This window comes from Anoplophora glabripennis, unplaced genomic scaffold, assembly GCF_000390285.2.
Source record: "Anoplophora glabripennis isolate ALB-LARVAE unplaced genomic scaffold, Agla_2.0 scaffold193, whole genome shotgun sequence".
Taxonomy (NCBI): domain Eukaryota; kingdom Metazoa; phylum Arthropoda; class Insecta; order Coleoptera; family Cerambycidae; genus Anoplophora; species Anoplophora glabripennis.
Window position 1 is genome coordinate 824,922 of NW_019416490.1, and position 24,313 is coordinate 849,234.

At 32.1% G+C, this 24,313-nt stretch overlaps 2 protein-coding genes across 4 annotated transcripts; one reads left to right on the forward strand and one right to left on the reverse strand.

The window, feature by feature from the left end:
* Nucleotides 1-3,783: 3,783 nt before the first annotated feature.
* On the reverse strand, nt 3,784-14,957 carry LOC108907330 (venom allergen 5-like). The gene is made up of 5 exons (XM_018710973.2): nt 14,763-14,957; nt 10,959-11,123; nt 8,590-8,680; nt 7,184-7,334; nt 3,784-4,414 (listed from the first exon to the last, which is right to left on the reverse strand). The coding sequence occupies exons 1-5, from the start codon at nt 14,898-14,900 to the stop codon at nt 4,087-4,089; spliced, it is 873 nt and encodes a 290-aa protein (XP_018566489.1). The 5' UTR covers nt 14,901-14,957; the 3' UTR covers nt 3,784-4,086.
* Nucleotides 7,801-24,313, forward strand: LOC108907329 (organic cation transporter protein). Of its 3 annotated transcripts, none has more exons than XM_018710972.2 (9): nt 7,801-7,897; nt 18,984-19,156; nt 19,364-19,607; nt 22,438-22,544; nt 22,678-22,832; nt 22,934-23,102; nt 23,161-23,305; nt 23,357-23,869; nt 24,042-24,313. In XM_018710972.2, the coding sequence occupies exons 2-9, from the start codon at nt 18,996-18,998 to the stop codon at nt 24,174-24,176; spliced, it is 1,629 nt and encodes a 542-aa protein (XP_018566488.1). In that variant the 5' UTR covers nt 7,801-7,897; nt 18,984-18,995; the 3' UTR covers nt 24,177-24,313. The 3 variants fall into 3 exon arrangements, with proteins under 3 accessions (XP_018566488.1, XP_018566486.1, XP_018566487.1); XM_018710970.2 differs by lacking the exon at nt 7,801-7,897 and adding an exon at nt 11,125-11,143; XM_018710971.2 differs by lacking the exon at nt 7,801-7,897 and adding an exon at nt 18,234-18,404.

Genomic DNA, 24,313 nt, shown 5'->3' on the forward strand with positions numbered 1-24,313 from the left:
TCTTAGGGCCATTTTCATAATATGCGGTAAAAGTAAAAGTAAAGGTAACTATTACCTTAAAGTTAATCCAAACATATCATTTCATAAAAGATTTCACATTCAGGGTTAAGTTAACCGAAAGTGTGTATGTTTTTCTACAATTGGTAGTGCTGAGAACTCGTCACGTGACCCTTATTCTTTAATAATCAGTGTTCTATGGAACTCAAATAACCTCACATTTTCGTTTAGAAGAGATAAAGATAAACCAAAAATCGCAATTGCAATGGATAATAAAAGAGCAGTAAACTTCACACAAGACGAAGAGAATTTGTCGATATATTTAATAGAAAAATATAAAAATATTATTGAGTGTAAAAAAAAGTGATGTACGTACATGGAAAGATCAGGAAAAAATTTGGAAATGTATTGAAGAATAATAAAAAATGTTTGCCGGACTAAAGCAATTTCTCCCTCTTCTGGTATTTGAATATATTGTGGACGTAACGAGACTATGGCTCCATAGTAGACGTTTGCAAAATTTAAAGTCAACATGCAAGAACTGTTGACTTGCAGGAAAAAAAAAACAATTAAGTACTTATTACATAAGGTAATTTGGATACTTACCTATCTGTTGGATGACTGATTGCTTCGTCAAGTTCCTCCAACAATATTTCAGCTGTTCTGGGTATTAATCTAAATCTCACAAAAAAGTCGCGTGAATCATAATTTCAAAATAATTTGGTCTTCTCCGAAGTACTCTAGGCATTAATTCATTTATTAATTTCTCTTTGCTGCTATATGTATTTTTTTCGTAATCAAATTTCTACAAACTAAATTCTGAATCCCAACTCAATAAGATCCACGGATTTAGATAAAACTTTACAGGTTAGGTTTCTAAACAACCGGTAGTTAACCCATACCTTAAGTTATAGTTAACAAATTGGGAGGTTAACCAAAAGTTAATGCCAAAACCGATATTGTGAAACGGAAATTTACTGGATAACTTGCAGTTTCCAGTCATCTTCAAGTGACCAGATATTGTGAAAATGGCCCTTAGTCAACAAACAAGAGTTTTCATTATTTTTTTACATTTTCAATCCAATTTCTTCAATTTAATCTCATTTCCTTTATGCTAAATAATTTTTTTATAAATGTAGCGCAATTAATTTCTTATTGATATTTGTTTGTTTAACTGTAAATATGAATGTAATTTTTGATTTCTTGTTATAAAGTAAAAACTTCCCGAATATTTGTATTTCCGATAAGTATCAAACCTATTCCCTTGGTGCCTAGTGACCTAGCAGCTGAATGCTCACATTCTAACGTTATGATTATTGATTTTTTTGTAAGTTTACACTGTAAGTTTTCGAAGCTGTTAATAATAGATCTCATGTTTTAATAAACAAATCGTTGCATTTTGGATTAAATGAAAATTTAATTAAACTAATTGCGTCTTTATTATTAAATAGAATAAATTATATAGAATATAAATGATTCGCATCACAGTTGTAGGTGGCTTGACCCAGGGTTCTAACTTGGGCCCACTTATAGTCCTAATGTTTGTTGATGACATGTAAAGCTATGAAAAGTTTTTATTTGATCATAACTTCAAAATTGCGAACATTATAAAGTGTAAATTGTAATTCTTGGTGTGGTGTTTAGATTTTTTGTAATCGCAGTGACAAGTGTCTTAAACTTAAGACCATAGAAGTGGTAAAAACTTGGTATTACCCTTACGAAGGGTTAAAACACTTTTCAAGGTTTACGGCATGCGTAGGTTGGCAATAGTTAATTCAGGTTTGTCTATTCTTAAAAAACACTACACGTTTGAGATTTTTCAATAGAATTGAGTTGTCCTTTTTGCCCTTGAATTTATGCTGAGCGACCATTTTTTTTGTGGGCCTGTGTTATTTATATGTTTTATACAATTTGTTGGTGTGACACAAATTGTATAAAATAAACAAATTTTTTATATATTTTTTTTCATGTCCCTTTAGTAGTTTCTGATGATGAGGTACCTTGAAATCCGATCGAATCCATCCAGAATTTGACGACAACAACAATAGTCTGCTAAAAAATCTAGTTTAATTACAATTTCCGGTTAAATTAAAAAACATACTAGTTATATATTTTATTGTATTTCCAAAAGACAATCCTAAATATAATTATTTTGCAGTTGTATACCGTATTAGTTTGACAGAACATACACAATTCGCTGGTAATTAGTCCGGTCAATATAGACATTCAAAGATATATAAATTTACAACAAGCTGAAAGTGAATAAAGTTGTTCAAAACATAATTAAAGATAACATATTAAAATTCCTCATCGTTCCGGTACTTGGAAAAAAATTTACTCGACGTCAAAGGTCAAAAAATTGAGTTTTTCGCGATTTTCAGCTAAACGGTAAGTTTTATCATAAAATTACTTCTGACAAAAATTGTAGATCATAAAATTGTCTATAAAAAATGTATCAATACTTTTTTCCTAAGAGCCACTGTTTCTGAGATATAACGATTCAAAAAGTTGTAAAAGTTGTAATCGTCAACACACACGATCATATTCGATGCAAAGTAATAAATCATTGCCTGTCAAGGGAACCAATGAAGTACGCCTTTAAGGGTTTTACAAATTGAATAATTTCTTTATACATTATGAAGGGACGAGGGGATCAGTTCAGGTCTGGCACCCTTGTTGCTACAAAAATTCCTTTATTCTCATAAACTATTTATTTCAAATGTAATTTATTATAAATCCAATTTGTTTCCTAAATTCCACATATGTACTACATTTTACCTCTGTACGCGCCACTATTGTTTACTTGTTTTTTGGAAGCGCTCTCTAATTGACGGCAAAGCTCGCCAGGTTAGTATTTGACGTATAACCGACCAGTTCGTACACTCGATGCACCTGGGCTACTACAGCTACTACCAGAACACAGTGCGTATGCAGCGGTATTTCAGATTTTACATTGAATTTCATTTTAAATTTGAAATGATTTATCTTACGCCTCCTAAAAATGATGACACGATTTTTCTTTGATAAAAGGCCGACAATTTTTTGCTCTACTTTGCATCGTATACGATCCTACTATAGTGTACTTAGCGCGTTTTTTTTAATGTGGTTTCCCCAGTAGGCCTATTACACAGGTCTGTTGTGATTCTGTTTAGTTTGAAACTATTGCATAATAACAGATATTAGCAAGGGTTGGAAATGATAAAAGCGATGGAAATTTAAAAAAGTAGAGGAATTTATTCGTCTGATTCATAACCTTCAAATACTTCTCCTTGCTCTTCTTCTTGATCTTCTTCTTCTTCTAACATAAAGCAGGTATACGATCCTAGCCACGCACACAATTGAACAGGGAGACAGATGTTGTCTCAAGGTTACACTGGCGTATAAATTAAGGGGTTGGGTTTCATTTTACCTGATATTCTCATTGTTATACTTATGTATATTTTATATTTTAAGTGTAAGTTACAATCACCGATGGAAAAAAATTTTTGCTTATATTACAGCTTCAGAGATGTATATACGTGGCGTACCTACTTATGCATCTTATGACGATTACAACTTCTACAACTTTTTGAATCGTTATATCTCAGAAACGGCGGCTCTTAGGAAATAAGTATTGATATATTTTTTATAGATAATTTTATGATCTTCAATTTTTGTCAGAAGTAATTTTATGATAAAACTTACCATTTAGCTGAAAATCGCGAAAAAATCCTTTTTTGTCCTTTGACCTCGAGTAAATTTTTTTCCGAGTACCAGAACGATAAGGAATTTTAATATGTTATTTTTAATTATGTTTTAAACAATTTTACTCACTTTCAGCTTATTGTAAATTTATGTACCTTCACTCTTATTTTTTGGACTAACTTGACCGGACTAAATGTTTTTACTGGGAAACACTTTGTATCCGTATAACAATACATAAATGGTTATGGCGTGGCGAAGTTTGACATGGGCCGCGCTATTTTGAACACGGGGCATAACTCAACCAAATAAAATTTGCTAAACTCCCACCGAATTAACTTAAAAGCATAAACAAAGGACTTAAACTAATGCTATCCGGGCTGCTTTTCCCGGACTTTTTGATGGCGGCTATTCATCTTCCCCGGCCGGCTCTTCATCATCATAAAAAACGTCGCTCCCGAAACTTTCCGTTTCATTCAGGCTCCTTATTGTGCCGCACAGGCCCTTGTATTTTCTGTTTTGTTTGAGGCCCCTCGGGCACCGCGAGCACGGCTTGCCTACTTTGTACAGCGGCCGGCCGATGTAATTGCCGCCGGGGCCGTAATTGCACACGAAGACGAGATGGTGCCACTTCCTCTTGGCCGTCGCCTCCACGGTGGTGTAAAAGGTGGCGGCGCATCCTATTTCCGCGCTCTCTGCCCACGCCAGCTGGGTGTAGTGTCCCACCTGCTCTTCCCTGAAAAATGTAAGCACAGACTGAGAAAAGCACTATTCTATTGTTAGGTTGTCGTCTGTTACGGTAACGGACCGCATACAAGCGACAAGTCTCATTTAAATTGTTCTAACATTCTACGTACATTAACACTATATTTGCTAGTTCTTGATCAGAAACCATTTTATACGCCGGCCAAGTAATACTGCAATGCACAACTAAAGAACACAAAGACATACTGGCCTACCATCAGATTTGCTTTATTGTAGAAGTCACTTGGAACGCTAGCCAATTAGAGAAAGGCTTCACGCATGTAGCGAATCCGAAGCATTCCGGCCGTACACGTGCACAAGATGCACAGGGTCGACCCAAAATTATTGTTAATTTTCTTAATTAATTTTCTTGAAAACGGAACATCAGTTGCTTAATAAAAGTTGCTCATTTTCGTGCCCTTTGTCACCCCTTTCAAGGAACGCACTTGTTTCAGAAACACCCTGTATACAGCCTTAATAAATGATTACAAGTCACGTGACCAGTAATTTTATTTGGAACAGTAATTTTATTTCCTTTTATTTGATTCACCGTTTGGCGATTGGTGTAATGTTTCATGAGATTTTATTCAATCTTAATAACTTTTAAATGTATTTTATTAGAATTTGGTACAGAAGGGCTTCTAGAGATGCTAAATTAAAATTATCAATTTTTAGAAGAAAAAATTGCTAATATAATTTTTTAATTTTAGAACCGGACGCCTGGAATTAAATTTTGGTAAATCAGAATAACCGCTTTTGCACTAAAACTTATTTTGATCAGTTCCTCATGGACCATCCTGTATATGTTTGTCGGCTCTTGATTTTTACGATATATAAAAATATTGTACGAACTGAATGTAAAAAACATTTCAAAAGATATTTATATCCATGTTTATATTATTGTGACATCTTATTTTGAGACTCTCCTTTCGACGAGAACTTTCTAGGTTATTTTCATTTTCTGTCCCACACACTTCTCGGTTGAAGAGAAACTTGTCGAAGTATATTATCTGCTCGAGGAAATTATGACTCTCTACCCACTACTCGCTCTTGTAGGTCAATCCTTTTCTCAAGAGGAAAATACCTCACTTAAAATAGGTCTATCTAAATATAATAAGCAACTATTAATAATAATTATCATTTATCATTTACAAAAGTCCACCCCCATTAGGTATCTACATATTTCTAAACGGATCAATATATTTAACATCAGATACAGAATAATTTTAAAACTAGTAAAAAGTTATAAATATACAGGGCAACTTGATTAATTGCAGAAAGAATTATTAAAAATTTGATGTTTAATAACACTTTAATAGCGATTTCCTGCTAACCGGTTACATTTATCGGCTTGAATAAAGAGTACATAACTTTTTTAATATTGTTTCTCTTTTCTGATGTTTAAATTTGTGTGATGTCTAGCAAGAGAAAAAAGTTATGAACAAAACAAATGAGATCTAGGTAAAGTGCCCTCTAGTGGCGCATATTGAAACTCTTCTTTGACTGGTCCAATCTTCATCTACTTAGTGGGTGTGCCAAATAACTAACTAATCGAACTTGAATATTAAATAAGTTATTTAAATAGAAAAATAAACAAAAATAAACATTGACAATACAAATCAATTATCTTGTATTACTTAGATACCTTTTATTTTCATTTTTTAATCGATATTCCAATTTTAAAATCAGTACAATTAATATTTTCCTGAAATGTGTCTATATAACCGTATGCATCTATAAAACTTCTACTTTGAACCACCTTGATGCATATAGTTTTTACACAACATCTTTCAAATATTTTGAACCATCATGGTCGGGTAGATATAACTTACACAAATATAGCGAAAATTTTGAAATGTTTAGACTACTGTATGCTGTTAAAAAAACTGGAAAGGCTTGGTGTTAGCCTTGCTTTAGTGAATATATTAAGAATAGAACCTACTTTGTTGCGTTTAATGGATGTACCTAATTCTCAAGGGTATACTGGAAGTTCATGTGCCCCACAAGGATCTAGTTTGCGCCCTTTACTATTCCTAATCTTTACCAATGATATTTGCTTCGTTACGAAATGTTAAAATTGATAATATTTCAAAACTATCTCAACTTGTAGAATGATCTGAGCAATAATGAAATATAGTACAGAGAAAACTGGTTATAATGATGCCATATGAAGAGTAGTAACTTATTATATTTCTAGTGAATGGTGGGTATTAAGGCCACATTTCAAAGGAAACACAAATTTGTACTTGTCGACGTTTTGTTACTCTATGTGTTGTAACATCCTCAGGGCACTGCAATAAAATCTACTACCATACGGTTGTGTCCGGGATAGGATTTTCATAACGTCCTGTATATTTAATTTCTAAGCATTTCATCTCTCACAGATCATGTGAATTGGTAAAATCTTCGTCTCATTTACTTCATAACTGATTGTCTAAATTTGCTTAAGAATTAAGTTCCTTGGTTCTCCGCAGTGATGTGGAAAATCATACTACTTTTTATTTGTCTAGAGCTAATACAAACGAATTATTAAAATCCCCAGTGTACTTTATGCGGAAGACATAAATGATTGTTCAGTATCGCTATGCACAAGTATAGTCAGCCATAAGTTATGCTTGTTTGATATTTATGTACGTATAGGTTATTTCTATTTATAACACGTGTCTCAGGTTAAGTTATTGTAGTAATTATTCTACTAATTCGCTAAGTTTATTTCTTAATGGTGCTCGTATATTTTTGAACTTTTGCCGAGTATATTTACCTTTCTTTGGTATCGCTTATCCAGGAACTGTTGAACAGGCTAACCTCATCATACCAAAGTAAAGTTAACTCCTTGATGGCCCTTACTATGTCGATTTTCGGAATAGAACTGTTCGTGAATCCCAAATTTTGACCTACGTGTCCATATTTTACTAGAAGCAATAATATCATTTAAATTATTAAAGCATCAGACAAGGAAATAAACTTCCAGGGATTATTTTGAAATAGGTTATTTGTTATTTCCTCTATCGAAACAACAAGCGTCATCTAGCGGGAGAACATTAAAGTTCGAATTGGAAGGGAAAGCATTTTGTGTTAGTAAATTTGGTTTATATTCTATGTAAAGGTGGCGCTAAAAAATCGTTAATGCACCAAGTGTAATGAAGAGAATGAGTCTATAAACTACTAATACTCATGTACATGCAAACCCAGTTGTAATTTAAACAATTAGTCAATTTAATTATGATTAACAGGATGATATAACCCACTTCGAGACAATGATATCAACAAAGTAAATATTTATATCAATTTACTATTAAAAATGTATGTTTGCATTATGCTTAACAGCTTAGTTAAATATCAGTTAAAAAATAGCTTCTGCTTTGGTGGAACGAATTTTTATGTAGATGTTACCATTATCTAGTATCGCGCAAATTACCTTCGGATAATGACAGTGATAATTGTAACTAATATGTGATACAGTATCAAGTGATTCGTGAGTACTATTTTTTTGAATAGATATATGTTTAAGAATCAGGTCTGTGCGGATTATCCTATATACAGAAGATGACATGGTTCATCATCTCGAAAGGTCAAAAGAATTATCGGAGTATAATGATGAAAAAATATCCTTGATTATTTTTGCTCCAGGCTATTAAAATCTTTTTTATTAAACAATTTATAAAAAATTATCTTTTAATAATTTTAAATTTGTTTAACTTATATACGCTTTATTTTGTAGACGAAATGACTGGGTAGGAACGGCCTATTATTATTTTTATTTATTGCTTTAAAAATACCAAACAAAAATATACTTTTTATTATAAGGACTTAGGGGAATAATATTACTGCATCATAGTTGTAACAATTATAATCATGACATGATATAAAATAATATCTTAGATGCTTCAATGAAGTAGGTACTACACTATCAAGTAATTTTCGTAAATGAGATCTTATCTCATCTGGGAAAAACCAACGAAGATACTAGTTACAGTATTTTTTAAATTTTCAATCCAATCAAAACCAAACATCAATTTATATTAGATATAAACATTAATATTAATTAATGTATAAAAAATGTTGCTTCTCTTTAAACTCTAAAAATGATATCTACATATTTCCACTTAAGAACTATCTTTATTTTGTTCCAAATATCAAGGATAAAAAAATGATATTGAATTTTACCTGTTCTTCTGCAAATGTCGTGAATCAAAGGCTTCCCATTGCAAGTATTTGCCCAACATTGTGCGATGAATTCTAATTCCTGGTTATAACTCTAAAAAAAAGATTACTCATTTACGGGTGTCCCAGTCCCGGTTTTAGTTTGTCAGGCGTCAGGCCTCAGGAGCGGACAAAACAATCAAAGCTAATGCGAGGTGCTAAATGTCCCCAAAATAATTCATTTACTCTAAATATTTCCCAAAAATAATGGATGCATTTGAATTAAATATGACGTATGTTATTCAGGTCAAGTTTCTATAAAATATTGTAATATCGAGACCCTTGCACAACCAGTCGACACCGTCGTTAAGAACGTCAAATTTCGACGCCACCGAATATTTTGTAATTTCTATTGGTTCATTTGATTCCCAATTACATTTCAAAAAAAGATATTTTATTCGAAAAACAAATCATTTTTTTGTTATATTTTTTTTAATATAAACTAAACATAGGTTAAACATAATTTTACAAAAAAATTTATAGGATTTTTTTTATAAGTGAAATTTTAAATACAACATAACCATTTAAGGTCACCTATGTCGATGTCTTTTTTTATTTTTAATAGTTATATTGTATTTAAAATTGTATCTGCATGAAAAAATCCTGTAGATGTTATTTTTTAACAAATAGTTTTAGAGTTGCCTATATAGTAAATTTATTTTAGACTGAAATAATATCACAAAATTGATTTCGTTTTCGAATAAAATGGAAGAGATATATTTTCTTTGTGATACAATTAGGAATCAAATAAACTTATCGACTTTACAAAATATTCAGCACCATCGAAATTCCAACATCCTTAATGAGGTATCACCCAGTATCTCCGCCACTGATTGAGCGAGGGTCTTAATATTAAAATAAGTTTTGGGAACTTGGCCCAATGTATCGTACGTTAAATTTAGTTCAAATACAATTCAGTTTACATATAAGTTAAATAGCATTTTTTGGAGAGCACCTCGAAAACAATTGAGACTTCGAAATAAGTTTGTAAGAGCAAAAGTACTATTATTTTTTGTTCCATTTGCGCCCGCAGTTACACACATTAAATATTAAAACTGCGATATCCTTTAGGTCATAAATGTTAATGAATGTTTGTAATCTAAAAATGAAAGTGTTACAAATTAAACAGATAATGAAATTATAATTAATATTTATCTGAAGTATTCCATTTATAAAATATTTAGTTATATTAACGAGCTAAATTAACCAAGTTGTATTTTCTTCAAAATTTTCTTGATAAAATAGTGGATATAATCAATTCAATAACCAATCTAATCAATTGAAATATAGAACAAAACTATATTACAAATATTTCATCTGTCATAGACTAGGAATTTCCGGACAAATTAAAAAATAATATTAAATTATCTTGAAACATTTAATAAAAAACAACTTGGGGCAAATTAATAATTAATTTTTCTTAACATTCTATTTAAGTACAGTTTCAGAAATTGTATATTTTAAGTACTACATAAAAGATATAAATTTTCATTTGAAATATTCTGTTCGTATAGATCCTTACCGCACAATTTTTAAAATTTAAAAATAGGGTAAAAACTTGGTCAATTCCTTGCCTTGCCATATTTTTACAATTTAAAAAGACAAACATTTTGATTGTGATGTTCAGTAGAATTATAATCACCGGCAACTAATTTCTTTTCATATACCAGACTTGAAACTTTCAAACTGATATTAGTTATAATTTTTAAAATAACAAATATCATTTGATGTCACCTGTCTCATCTTGTCCTAAATTAAGTAGATACATACAAAATGTTCTATACGAACATATGTATGTACGAACCTATTTATAAATCAATATTGGAGATCTACTTCATCGGCAGCGCTTGATCTCACAACCCTCCCAATTTTGTTTGCTTGTTTTGTTTGCTATTACGGATAATAATTTTCCTATAACGGAGAGCAGTAAATAAATTATATAATATGCCAATGAAACACGTAATAAACACGCCATTCCGTTAATTCCATCTTCACGTTTGCTGGTAATGGCCTTCAAAAAGGTGAGTTCACAGTTTTGTGCATGTGAGTGTTATTAATATCACAACAGGCCGACCTTATACAACGATTCGATAATGGGATGAGAATTTCTGTACAAAAAACTGTTAGGTGTGTGAAATATATTGTTTAACTTAATATTTTAATCATAAATTTAATTACAAATGGTAAGCAAAACTAAGTATTCTTCTTCTACGATTGAGTGATTAGTTAAGTCACAATCATTTAATCACACGTTTTGTAAGTGGTCTACTTTTTTCGACAGTAATTTTATTGTTTGAAAATAACCAGTGAAATAAATGATACTCTTGTCATACCATGACGTTCATATTTGAAGCTCTAGGTTGGCCACCTCTCTTTTCGAAGCCCAGTGCCACCTTATTTCTCAAATAATTATGAATGTCCAGAATGTACTGACGGTCATCGTTGGTTAAATTCACGACTTTAAAATCTGGACCACAAGTGGGAGATGGACCACATTTCTGAAAAAAAAAATCATATGGTAGGTAACTAACAGTTGATTAAATTATACTTCACAAAATTCTTAAATAAAAAAAAAATCATAAATTCTTGTTAAATTATCTTTTCAATGTAGTTGATATATAATAATAAATTACCTAACTACTCGTATATAAGACGGTATTAAATTATCTTGTAATATTTTCAGAACGATTAGTATACAAAAAATAAGACACCTTTAAGCTAGAGTGTAAATAAATAAGTGCGAGAGAATTAATGTGTAATTAAGGTTCTAAGAGACGTTCCTTTCTTTTAAAACAAAATATCTCCTTCCGTTCCCTGTAGATTTATAACCCTTTAGAGATTATGAAGAACTATTATCTATCCGAGAACCGATTACTACAAAATTTTCATTTTAATATCCGTATCCGATCGGTATGTACATATATACAGGGTGTCATGTTTAAAAAAACTTGTGTGCCTCATTTTCCTACAAACGGTGAAAAGCAGTGTCGTCGATACAGGTAACTGGAGGGGAACAATCGAAAAAAAAATATGTTAAAAGTAAAAATTTATTACATTTCTAAACGGTTCTGTAAACTCTAAAGCATACTACAAAAAAAAAAAGGTATACTTGTCGAAATTCGGTAACATGTACCATTTTCGAGAAAAATGAAGTTGAATTTTTTTTTGCTCACATAAAGCTACACAAGTACATTAACAAAATATTAAATTGAATGAGGACCTTACCATTGAGTGAACTGAAGACATTTAGCTACCAACAGTATTTGCATTTAAGACTATAATTTTAATTTTTTACGTATCACATGAAACAGTTAAATAATTATAAAACATTTTATTAACTAAAAAAAAAAAATTAAATTTATTTTAAATTTCAGTTTGTTGTAAACTAACATTTAAAAAAGTAAATCAAAATAAACAGATTATGGTAATTAATTATCTATTATTAACTAATTTTAGATTTTGTAAACTACTACACTACCATTACTAAAATAAACAATTGTTGAATGGACTGAATTCTTGATGAACATGAATGCTTAAAAAAAGTGATAAAAGCAGAAAAATATTAGGAAACAGACTCGGGGACATACAGAATAATTGCTGCGCAATTAAATAAATGTGCAAACTCGAAATACTACAGTAGATACTGAAATTGTCTCCCATTTCCTTCTATGCAACTATGCATAAAGAAACCGTTTGCACATTATTCTTAACGCACAGTTCATGTTTACTAATGTACAAGTTTTGACATTTTTATCTTTAGCCGATTTAAAGGTAATTAAGGAAAACCATTTAGAAACAACTTCAACACACTGTATATCGAAAACAGGGTGTCTAAGAAAAAAACTTTACATAAACTACCCCCATTATTTTCCCATGAGGAACTTGCACACAAGTTTTTTTGAAACATGAACGAGACACCCTGTATAACATTTATTTTTATGGTAAAAAAATTACTACAATTACGAAAAAATAGAAGAGATCAAAGTTGTTTCAAATAAAGTTATATAAAATAAATCTACATAAATGACCATACTACCAATAGAAAATAATTTAACCGGGAAATTACTTATTATTAATTATTATTTAATCAAAAGAAAAGATAAAGATTATCCAGTAAATGCCTTTTCGATAGAAAAACTGTATGCAATTTCATTTTTGTAACTTTAAGAGTAAGGCGATATTTCGCATTGTATTAACTTATCCTGTCCAAATTTTGTCAGTGCATCTCTCTCAGTTTCGAGAATTCAATACTGATGTATGTATGTTTTCAGCAACGAAAATTTAATCATTCCAAATATTTCGAATTTTCAAAACCAAGAACGACGGTGACATTTTTAACAGTACCTAAGGCTATGTTTCGCATTGTATTAACTATGTCCTGTCTAAATTTGGTTAGTGCATCTCTCTCGGTTTCCAAAATTCAATGCCTATATAAGTTGTCAGCAACGAAAATCGAATAGTTCCAAATATTTCGAATTTACACCACCAAGACCGGGGGTGACAATATTTCTAACTGTAACGCGATGTTTCGCATTGTATCAGCTATGTCCTGTCCAAATTTGATTAGTGCAACTCTCTGGGTTTCGGAAATTCAAAACCTATGTATGTTTTAAGCCACGAAAATTGAAAAATTCCAAATATTTTGAACTTGCACCACCCAGAACGGCGGTGGCAGTATTTTTAACGGTAAGGCTATGCTTTGCATTTTATTAGCTATATCCGATCCAAATTTGGTTATTGCATCTCTCTCGGTTTCGAAAATTCATTACCTACCTATATATGTTTCCAGCCACGAAAATTGAATAATTCCAAATTTTTCTCTCTGCCTGTTTGAAGGACCATAGATCCCTAAAGAGAATTCGATTTTTTTCTAAAAAAAAGACTGCTCTTTACGTAGGATCACCTTAATTTTATTTTACAGTTAATTATTTACACCCTGTATAAACTTTTTAAAAACTGCCTTTCGAGATTTTTAAAACTTTTTACATAAGGGTTAATTTTAAGAGAAATTGTCATTTATTTTTTCTTTCTTTCTAAAAACATTGATAAAGGCACCCTTATTTAATGTTGATAAATTATACCGTTTTCAGTAAATCAGGTTTAGTGCATTTGAAAATTTTCATAACATTAATTGATCTATTATTTTTTAAAATGGGATAAAAATTTAAAAAACGAGGTTGAAATGATAATACTTAGTTTCATAGTTATATCCTGAAACTAACATTCGAGATTTGAATAATAATACCTAAATTGGTGTCCAGAAAATTGAATAAGATATTTCGAAAGATTTCGAAGGGCCACAAAAAATATAATTTCTATTATCTCCCTTTAAAAAAAGTATGTATAGGTAGGTATCTCTCTTATTTTCCATTTTCGACAAAAAAAGAGAAATAATAAAGAGGAAGGCATCCTTGTTTGATATTACTGTTCTGAGAATATCAGGAGACTGTTTATAATAACCTCACTGTAAATATAATTACGCTTGATAAAGAAAAAAATCAACTTCAAAATTAAGTTGTAATGCGACAACAGACATCTAAAATGAACACGATTTTTAATTTAAAAAAATGCTAATGAAATATGTAGGAATTGTAGGTATGTTTAAATAAAAATATTGCTTTATATATTTATATATATAATTTATATTTTATACGCTTTAAAACTTTTATTTACTTTTTTTAATTATGCTTGGAGTCAATCAGTTTTTAGACCTTTAACCATCATCAGTATCATTTTTAAACAAAAAGAATAGGTAATATAATTTAAATTTATATAGAGCTTCAACATAAAGTATGTCCATTTGTAGGTATTTTAAAATTCTATTTAAGATCAATATAAAAACAGGAAATTCTTCTTTTATAAAACAAATACAAAAAGTCCCCTTTATCTTTGCCTTGCCCACTTTTTTCTATTGTCGGTTAAAATATTATTATCATTAACATTTAAAGCTGTTTGCAGAATTGGCGGTTTAAAAAATTTCTTCGTAATTACTTCCTCATTTTTTCTCTCTCAATGTCGAATTTTTATCATGAAAATAATAGATACTCTTCAATTTTTTTTATTTAATGTGATTAATGACTGTTAGGTAATTTTTTTTCATGGTAATTATATGATTAATGATAATATTATTGGCGTACCTCAGAATCCCTATCACAGACCGTGTGTGAGACAGGCTCTACGAACAAATCGCAAGGCAGCTGGCAGTATCTATTCCTATTGGCTGTCACTATAACACAAAACGAGAGACAGAAGAAAATCACAGTTCTTTTGAACATGTTAACTTGATGAGCACTCGCATTGGTATAAACTAGTAGATATACAAGACTGTGGATATATAGTTAGAACAATTGTATAAATAATTATATACAATGAAAAATACATCAAGGTACTCCGTTAAGAGTTCTTCCTGGACTTCAATCAGGTTTTGCGAAAGAGGAAGGCATAAAGCTCGACTTAAAAAGCAGTTGATTATGTCACGATTGCATACTTCGCGTGGTGTGTTTCACTTTTTTTTCTTGAAATTCCTGTAAACGATTCTATATGCAACATAGCTAGAAAGGATAAAATCCTTGAGAAATACAAAACTAATCTGTCAAGGAACTTAGAACCATTCTGTTATAAAATATTTTTGATTAATGGACAATAGATTAAAATTATTAATTTAACAACTTCATATCTGTATATGCCTTAAAGGAAAAGTGTTATAAATATTCAACTTGTATATAAAATTTTTGTCATTGTTCGAATTTAAAGACACTTATTCCAAGACATTATTTCTATAGCATTAATGACCATAGTAATTTTTATACAATGCGGTGTTTCTGTAAAATATCCAATAAGTAACTTACTAAACTTCGTCAGATTTAAAAAATAGATAAATATAGGCATTAAAATACTTTCTAACTAAGTTCCGTTATGAAAATGATAACATTTTTAAATTTCATATTTAACACTTGGTAAAAACAACCCACAAAAAAGTTGCGGCAGTTTTTACCCCCACCCCATCTTGTTCTCATCTATTTTAAAATCAAATCAAAGAGGTTGTCATTCTTGTTAAGATTAAAATATTCAGTAGATCTCTAAGACGTCATTTACTATCCCTGCAAGTTTCGGAAGCACTGAATAAAATCCTCCTCAGAGACACACAGTTAAGATTCTTGAAGTTTTATTTTGTATATCATTTTTGAATGTAGAGCTAGTGATGAAGTTTGACTAGATAATTATGGGACACCGCATATTTTAATTTCAACATTAAACATATCCGCTATATATTCACAGTTCTGTATTGCCTATACATACATCAAGATGAATCATCTGCCACAAACGACTCATTTTGTTTAATCGAACAAATAGCGTGCCATTGATAATTTACTTGTCATTAAATAATTATTTAAAAAAAGTCATGATGCAAATTTAACTCCGTTTCAAGCCAAACGGTATAAATAATTATAACCTTGCTTTCTGCTAATATCTAAATCCTTTCACTGCAGTCACGCAGTGTCTAATTAACTTTGTTTAAATAATTTTAATTTTAACAAAAGACAAGAAAAATACACGATTAATTTTTCCACCTTTAATTTCGTAGGATATTGGGAATGTAGCCTTTCGTCATGTGTAAATTAAAAAAAAAACGTAACTATATAAATGTATTATTCGGTCTATCTATCTACAAAAACCTGCAGTGTGCGGCTACCTTTACCGACCATATTTTAAAAGTTTGTAGCTGCGTTGTTTTTGCTTTACGCCTTGAAAACCAAAACATCAAAAATATACAATTTTCAATATCTTAGAAGAATACTTTTTAAATATTCTAGTTTTATTTTAATTATATAATTTCCAAACGAAAATGAAATACTGTTGTTTGGATTACCAGATATATATTCTATTAAATCTGATACTTAAAATTTAAATCAATAAGAAATCTAAATAGCATGCATTCAATATCTCTTGGATGTTAGGTTGGTTGCATAAAGTGCATGTACTCCGTGAACGTAGCTCAGATTAATGCCATGTGTCATTTATGATCGTATCAAAGAGTTATGTTTGACCGCTCGCGCAATCCCCACTCCATCGCGGACCGTGAAATCTGAGTCCATCGTGCAAGCATATTTTTACATATGATTGGACAAATTGGCACGTGGAGGGGATAGGCGACGATAGGCTCGCGGACGTTGTTTTCGGACTCCATGAGCCGTATCACCGAAGCGTGGTTATACGTTGTTTTGTTTTTACTTTGGCGCTTTTTAAGACATCATATTTTATAAGTTTAAGTTTAAAATGAGGGTTTGTGAAAGTAAAAAACTTGTTATTAGTAATTTAAGTTTAGAGGAAAAAGTCGAATTGAAAAATAACGGACGTTCAACGCCAGTGTTGACTTTAGTTCAGGTGCAGAAAGAGTGCAAAAGTGGGCCGGCTTTCGCAAATTTGATAAAAACATTTATGATAAGACCCTGTGGTTGTGCCCAAACAAATAGATTTTTTTGTTTTGTATGTTTATTGTTTGGAGGAGGCGAAGAAAACTGGACGAAAACTGGAGTTTCTGACTTGAAACATTTAGAAATTAAAATTAAGAAACATGAAAATTCTCCTAAACACAAAAATAAGTTGGTGAGTTTTTTACTTTTAGGAAGAGTAAATATTGCTTCTTGTTTAAATAGTGCTTATGCAGAACAAATAAATAGTAAATAGTCATAACGAAACAGTTAAGAAAAATCGATTGCTTTTTTCAAAAATTATAAATATCTTAAAACTATGTGGTACATGTAACCTTCCTCTTCGTGGACATAATAAAATAAGTGACTCGGTAAACAAATGGGTATTTTTAGAACTGATAGACTATAGTGCAAAAATTGATCCCGTTTTAGATAAACATCTTAGCGATGCCCATGTTTTTAAAGGCACTTCAAAAACTATACAGAATGAACTATTACAGTAATCTACATAATTATATCCTAACTGGGTTGGTTGATCGATTATCCACTTCAGCCCCCACTCGTTGGAATTTTATTTCTCGCATTGTATCTAAGTAGCTACTGTACACACTGACAGTATTCATTTTGGGGTACTTGCAAAACACAATGACCTTCAAATTCCTTAAAATTTTTCCTCTTCAAAATGCGCCCCCCCCCCCCCTGTATTCAAACCCACGGGCCGCCACTGCTAATTACAGTTACTATTTTATTTCAGCCTTGGTTTTACCGTTCTCTAAATAATTCTCATACACGAAATCCCAAATGATTTAAATTACGGTAAAGCCTATTTAGAAACACGCAAAATGTGATATCATATTTAAAAGTACAGATTCATCCCCGGAACTAGAAAGAATATACATGGAGTTTTTTTATGCCTCCAAAGCTTATACTTGTATCTTTAAATACAGTAATTCCTAATTAACTTAGCAAATTTGCAATGGGAATTTCGGAATTTCCAAACTGCAGTTCAGCACATTTTTCCCCAATCATCGTTTTTCCAAGAACTTCGGGTTAGAATATCTACCATTGTTGCTATTCATACGACTATAAAACGGCGATAAAATATCTACTTTTGTACTGCTCATATTAATATAGTGGCACTAGTTAGCCACAATATTATCAGAACTTGCCTGCAAGCGTAATAAACTAGTAATTATGATATTTTTCAAACCACAGTTGCAAACTGATTTTCCATCAGTTTATCTCTAAGTGGTGTAAATGTGCGAATGTTTAAAAATTAAAACGCGTTAATTAAAAGTTGGAATCAGTCGTTTACGTGTAAAATTCTACATTTTGCGAAGTGATAAGGTAATTAACAATTTTATAAAAGATACCTCAGATATGAATGCGTGTTTTATCATCAATACAATGATTGAATCTGTAATTCTTCAATAATCTATATCTTTTAATCTACATATACTCCAATTATTACAAAAAAATAGACAAACTGAACTCTTTTGCTTTTCAGATTCTTGAAAAATCTGACCAAGTAATTTTTCCGTGTTGCAGTATCTTTAATATCCATTATAAAAAGTATTTGAGTTAGTAAGCTTAGACTAATTCACATTTTCTTTTGATTATTATCTGATGTAGGTACACCAACATTATAAGTAATAACATATATATTTCATATTCTTAAAGGATTTTGTCCTAAAGCTGATTAATAATTAGCATAATTTTACAGTTGTATTTATTTTGTTCTATGGGATTAGCAATATTTACTGACGCTAAATGTTGATAGACTTTATCAAAAAATCCAGATCTCTTTTCAATGTTGCCTTAATACTCTCAATCCTCGGATTTATAAATTCGATACTTTTGATGATTTCAATAACAGTATCGCGATTTTTATTAATAATGTAACAGCGGAACCAATAATTGTTACAGCGGAAGCCTAAGATGGATCGCCAACGCATGCTAGATTTCGATGATATGCTTGAAGAACTAGGGGAATTGGGAAAATTCCAAATATACACCTACATTCTGGTATGCCTCCCGGTTCTCTTCGCTGCTGCTAACAGTCTGAGCTATGTATTTACAGCTGGGGTCCCTGACTACAGGTATGATCACAATTTGAAGATATTTTCGTTCCATAAATGACGAATAGTAGTCATAACATAGCTTTACAATAATTAATTATTATTAATAATTATTTACAATAAGTATGAACAATTTTGTACAAATCATAAAATCATTTATGATGCACACATTTATTAGTTTATGATATATTCGTATTTTACGTTAAAATTCTAGATTTTTTTTTGCAGATGTTTCATTCCTGAATGTGAAGATCCGCTCGACACGTCATACGACACGCCATGGTTGAAATGGGCAATACCTGCCGAAAAAAATTCGGACCAAGTCATTGGCGTTAAAGCTGACACTTGCGACAGATTTTCTTTAAATCAGTCAGCCATAAATACCACTTGTTCGCCGGAGATGTTCACAAAAACCATAGAGAAATGTTCAGAGTGGATATTTGACAATAACGAGAGAACGATCGTGAACGATGTAAGTTTGTAATTATTAGTATAAAAACTGTTATCGTTAAATACCGATATATCTATAAAAGCAGTCCTTTCTGAACATTCATGGAGCATTTTACAATATTTTCCTAAGGTCAATCATCCTTGCATCAAGAGTTTGTTGATGAACTGGCAGGTGGATAAACTGCAGGGACGATTCCTCCATTAGCACTGCAGACTTTCCGAAACTATATCAGAAATATATCAGAAACATACAACTAAATTCATATTTTTATCTATATTCAGTATGGTAAATGAATTAATTAATAGTATCATCCTATAACCAATACCCTACACAGGACTAAACTGTACTAAAACAGCAGTAATCATCGGATCAATACCACTGATTGTGAGACACTATCAGCTCAATTTCTCACTTGTGAGCCTGAACGGCGAAGTCGAAGTTCGATCGGGTTGGCTTCGAATGCCGCTAAATAGCTGCATCTCAAGCAGCTCGGCAAATTCAGTTTAGTATCTTGGCGTTGCTTTTTGTTTTCCGTGCCTGTTGCTAATATTGATTACACAAAAACGTGTGAAGGGAAACGAAGGTACGTGATCTACTGCATTTAAATGAAAAGATAAAAAAGACATGGCTCAATTTAATTCGACGTATTGGATAAACATTCGAATGCACAACGGGTAACAAAAAACAGGTACCTACGAGGACATGGTGATTTTGAAAAGTCTGAAAATCAGAACACTTAGCGAACACCTTCCAATTGCAACAAAAAAATGGATCATCTATATACTATACTGGTTATATATCACTGGTTTTATAATTAAGCTACGCTATTTACATCCAATGATAAAGGTAATAATGTTTACTGGCGAACAGATTAAAATCCAGTTACAGAACAAATATAAACAAACAAATAAATAAAAATAAATAAATATGGCTATATACAGATATTGAATTTATTATTGGCACAATTGAGGGTACTAATATTGGTGTCACATGACGTATATCAAATTAAAATTTAAACACACAACATGTAATAATGCTAACGTTACTGACAATGCTGTTGCATTAGTTTTGAGTGGAAGGGGGGGATGTACATCTCGTCCCTGCCCGCTTGCAAGAAGAATGTTCACCTGCAAAAAACAATCTACAGCACATTCAGTAAAAAACCTGATCATGGACAAGGTAGTACGGGAATTGAATGGAGTGGGTTACAAAACTCGGGGAAATAATATACACCAAAATGATAAATGCACGACGACTGAAAACTGTCAAAATTCAGATAGATAATTTTACAGTTTACGAAATGAAGAAAGCTTCAAGAATTAGAACCTTAGAGGTAGACAATTACAACTATCAGAAGAAGTAAAATATCTTGGAGCAATTTTAGACTCAAAACTGACTTGCATTCAGTAACTACTATAGACAGAACATCAGAAATTTACTCATGATTCAAAACATGGGGATTAAAACCAAAAATTATGTACTGGACACACACCTGGTGAGATATACTCGTATGTCCCAAGGATATACAGTTTTGGCTATAGGACGTCTCAAAGATATCGTATATTACAAATCAGGATATCCTCCGGATATCCTGATGTCCCACGAGCATGCGATGTGGACTATACGCTATCGTCAGGATGTTACATATTATGGCAGAGGTATGATAAGGGTTATCCTCAAGACATTATTAGAGGGATGTCTTGTCTTATGTTACAAATCAAGATATTTTCCGGATATCCAGATGTATTTTTAGTATCTAGGTAAAATTTTCAAATAAATAATATTTTTTATTACTTCTTTAACACAACAAAAGTCATGACCTGTTAATGATACGTGTCTTTATTTAACAATTTATCAAATATTTGTGATACGTAATTATAGTTCTCTGGATGAAATCTTAAGACTTTATGAAACTTACATGTCATTATATCAGGTATCTTTAGGTATTTTTATATATTTTATAAATCTAGTGAGTAGTGTATCTTTAGTAACACTTACAATTGGTAAAGAGAAGATTGTTATCTGCTCCGACAGTCAGGCCGCGCTCAGAGCGATTAGCTCCCCGAGGACTAGGTCTGCCCTTGTCCAGGAATGTGGAGACGCTCTAGAGTCATTGGCCAGACGAAAAGAAGTAAAGTTGGTTCGAGTCCCAGGCCATATGGGTATCCCTGGTAACGAGAGGGCGGATCAATTAGCTCGTCTCGGGTCCAGGGGACCTGAACCAATCGTAGGTATCACACGAGGCAGCATTAATGGGGCCCTGAATAAATGGGCCTATCAAACTTTAGGTCAGAATTGGAGGAGAAATAGAGGATGTAGACAGGCCCATAGTTTTATACATGGACCTAGCAAATCCACGACGAGATGGCTGCTGAGCCTCAGTCGAAAAGCCCTAAACCAAATGGTGGGAGTTCTGACAGGCCACTACAGACTTAGGAGGCATTTAAGCTTAATAGGAATTGAGGAGGACCCTCTATGCCCGAAATGTTGTGAAGGGGAGGATACCCCTGTCCACCTTCTGGGACAGTGTGCAGCCTTTGGGAGAATAAGACATAAAGTCTTTAGTGCTGAAGAGATGCAAGGGGTTGAGGCGAAAGACCTTCCATGGACCAAAATCCTGGCGTTCATCAGGGCGTCGGGTAGGTTCAAGGAGGGTCAGAGGCAGAGAGTGGTTAAATAATGGGACGGCAGGGTAGGCAAAAAGGGCCCACTTGTAGCCTAATTGCCAGGCTGAGGCCGCCCCTTTTACTACTACTACTACAATTGGTGACAAACTTAAACTACTATTGAAATAAAATATTTTATTTGTAAGTTGAACCTACTTATTTCTTACTAAACATCTTTTTTGTAGTGGAATATAACCTGTGTGGAAAACCAGTGGAAACTTTCTCTAGTTGGTACTTCCCATTTTGCTGGAATTATTGTTGGATCTTGTGTATTTGGTATACTAGCTGATTGGTAAGTAAAGTTAGATAATATTTATCGCGCATTTTTATTATCTTTTTCCACTAGACCGTCAATTGTTAAGTACAAAATTATATCAGAGTAATGTTAAATCACACTGTACATCTATGAATAAAATGATTTTTAGGTACGGCAGGAAGAGTATTTTTGTTATTTGCACATTGCTGATGAGCATTTCGGGAGCTGTGCAAGTAGTGTCTCCTGAATACATCACTTTTGTTTCTTTAATATTTATTAATGCCTTAGGAACCGCAGGAGTATATCCATTAGCTTTTATAATAGGTAAGAATTATCCCACTTCTGATATCTTTGTTCTATAATAATTTTTTAGATCTAATCCACATAGTCAATTTGAATAAATAACATGTGTATACCTCTTTCAGGCGTTGAAATGGTTGGCAAGAGAAAAAGAGAAGTGACAGGCATCGTACTTAATTATTTTTACGCTTTAGGGGAAGCCATCGTATCTCCTATAGCTTGGTACACAAAAGACTGGGTGCACTTGCAACTAATTGTATCAGTACCGGCAGTATTATTCGCAGGATATTATTGGTAAATCCTATTAAATATAGCGAAAGCGAATCCATTATACTTATTTATTTCTCCCTAGGATAGTTCCTGAATCTGTAAGATGGCTTCTAGCCAATGAAAAAAATGATAAGGCCAAAAAAATTGTCTTTAAAGTTGCCAAATTTAACAATGTCGTCCTATCGGACAACCTCGTTGATTCTTTCAAAGAAGAAGCGCCTTTAACGGTAAAAAAATACGATAACTTCATTAGTTCGCTTTTAAATATTTTGTTTTAGGTTAAAGGAGAACCTGATCTCAAAGAAAAAGACAAAATTCTTCCAGTAATAAAGCGAATGTTAACCTCAAGAAAGCTAATACTAAGATTCCTCATAATGTACTTCATTTGGGCCGTTAATGCATTTATCTACTACGGACTTTCGATTAATTCTACAAGTCTAGGTGGAAATAAGTACCTAAACTTTGCACTGGTCAGTCTCATAGAAATTCCTGGCTACACAGCAGCTTGGGTTTGCATCCAAAAACTAGGCAGGAGGATATCTCTTGTTGGATCTCTTCTAATTTGCGGAGTAACATGTACTTTAACGATTTTCATAGCAAACTCCTCGAGCGGCAGCTGGGCTGTTATCACCCTGTTCCTGCTAGGAAAATTAGGTGTAACCTCCTCTTTTGGGGTAGTTTATGTATACACCGCGGAACTTCTGCCCACGGTAATCAGAAGCGGGGGAGTTGGAACAGCTTCCACGGTGGCCAGACTTGGAGCCCTTTTGGCGCCCTTCGTTCCTTTACTGGTATAGATATTATATTATATTTATGTTCAGGATGTTCCACGACAAAAAACTAAATTTTCATCATTATTTTTTCAAAAACTGTGAAGGCGTCTCAAAAACGGCGTACTTTTGGATTAATATTTTTATATTTCTGTGGTTTATATTGCACAATTTAATGTTGGCTCTTTTTTAGGGACTTCACTATGCTCCTCTACCAATGCTTCTTTTTGGGGGAGTAGCCATATTGGCTGGATTACTGGCCTTGTACTTACCTGAAACTTTTGGCATCAAGCTACCTGAAACTGCAGAAGAAGCTGAGCAAATTTAAATTTTGGAACTACCTTGATTACTTACCTACCTGTTTTATATTTTAGCTGAGAAAGACATATAAAACTTTATTTTTTATATTTATTTTAAGGATGCTTTGTAGAAAAGATTATATCAAATAAAACCTATTTTTGTTAA

Excerpts from the sequence above, each read along its gene's own strand:
- LOC108907330 (XM_018710973.2), bottom strand. The coding sequence starts at position 14,900 with ATGTTCAAAAGAACTGTGATTTTCTTCTGTCTCTCGTTTTGTGTTATA. Across the intron at positions 8,681-10,958 it reads CTTCAAATATGAACGTCATG|AGTTATAACCAGGAATTAGA; the intron begins GTATGACAAGAG and ends TCTTTTTTTTAG. Across the intron at positions 7,335-8,589 it reads CGACATTTGCAGAAGAACAG|TAAAATATGGACACGTAGGT; the intron begins GTAAAATTCAAT and ends TATTGCTTCTAG.
- LOC108907329 (XM_018710970.2), top strand. Across the intron at positions 23,103-23,160 it reads TTATTCGCAGGATATTATTG|GATAGTTCCTGAATCTGTAA; the intron begins GTAAATCCTATT and ends ATTTCTCCCTAG. Across the intron at positions 23,870-24,041 it reads CGCCCTTCGTTCCTTTACTG|GGACTTCACTATGCTCCTCT; the intron begins GTATAGATATTA and ends GCTCTTTTTTAG.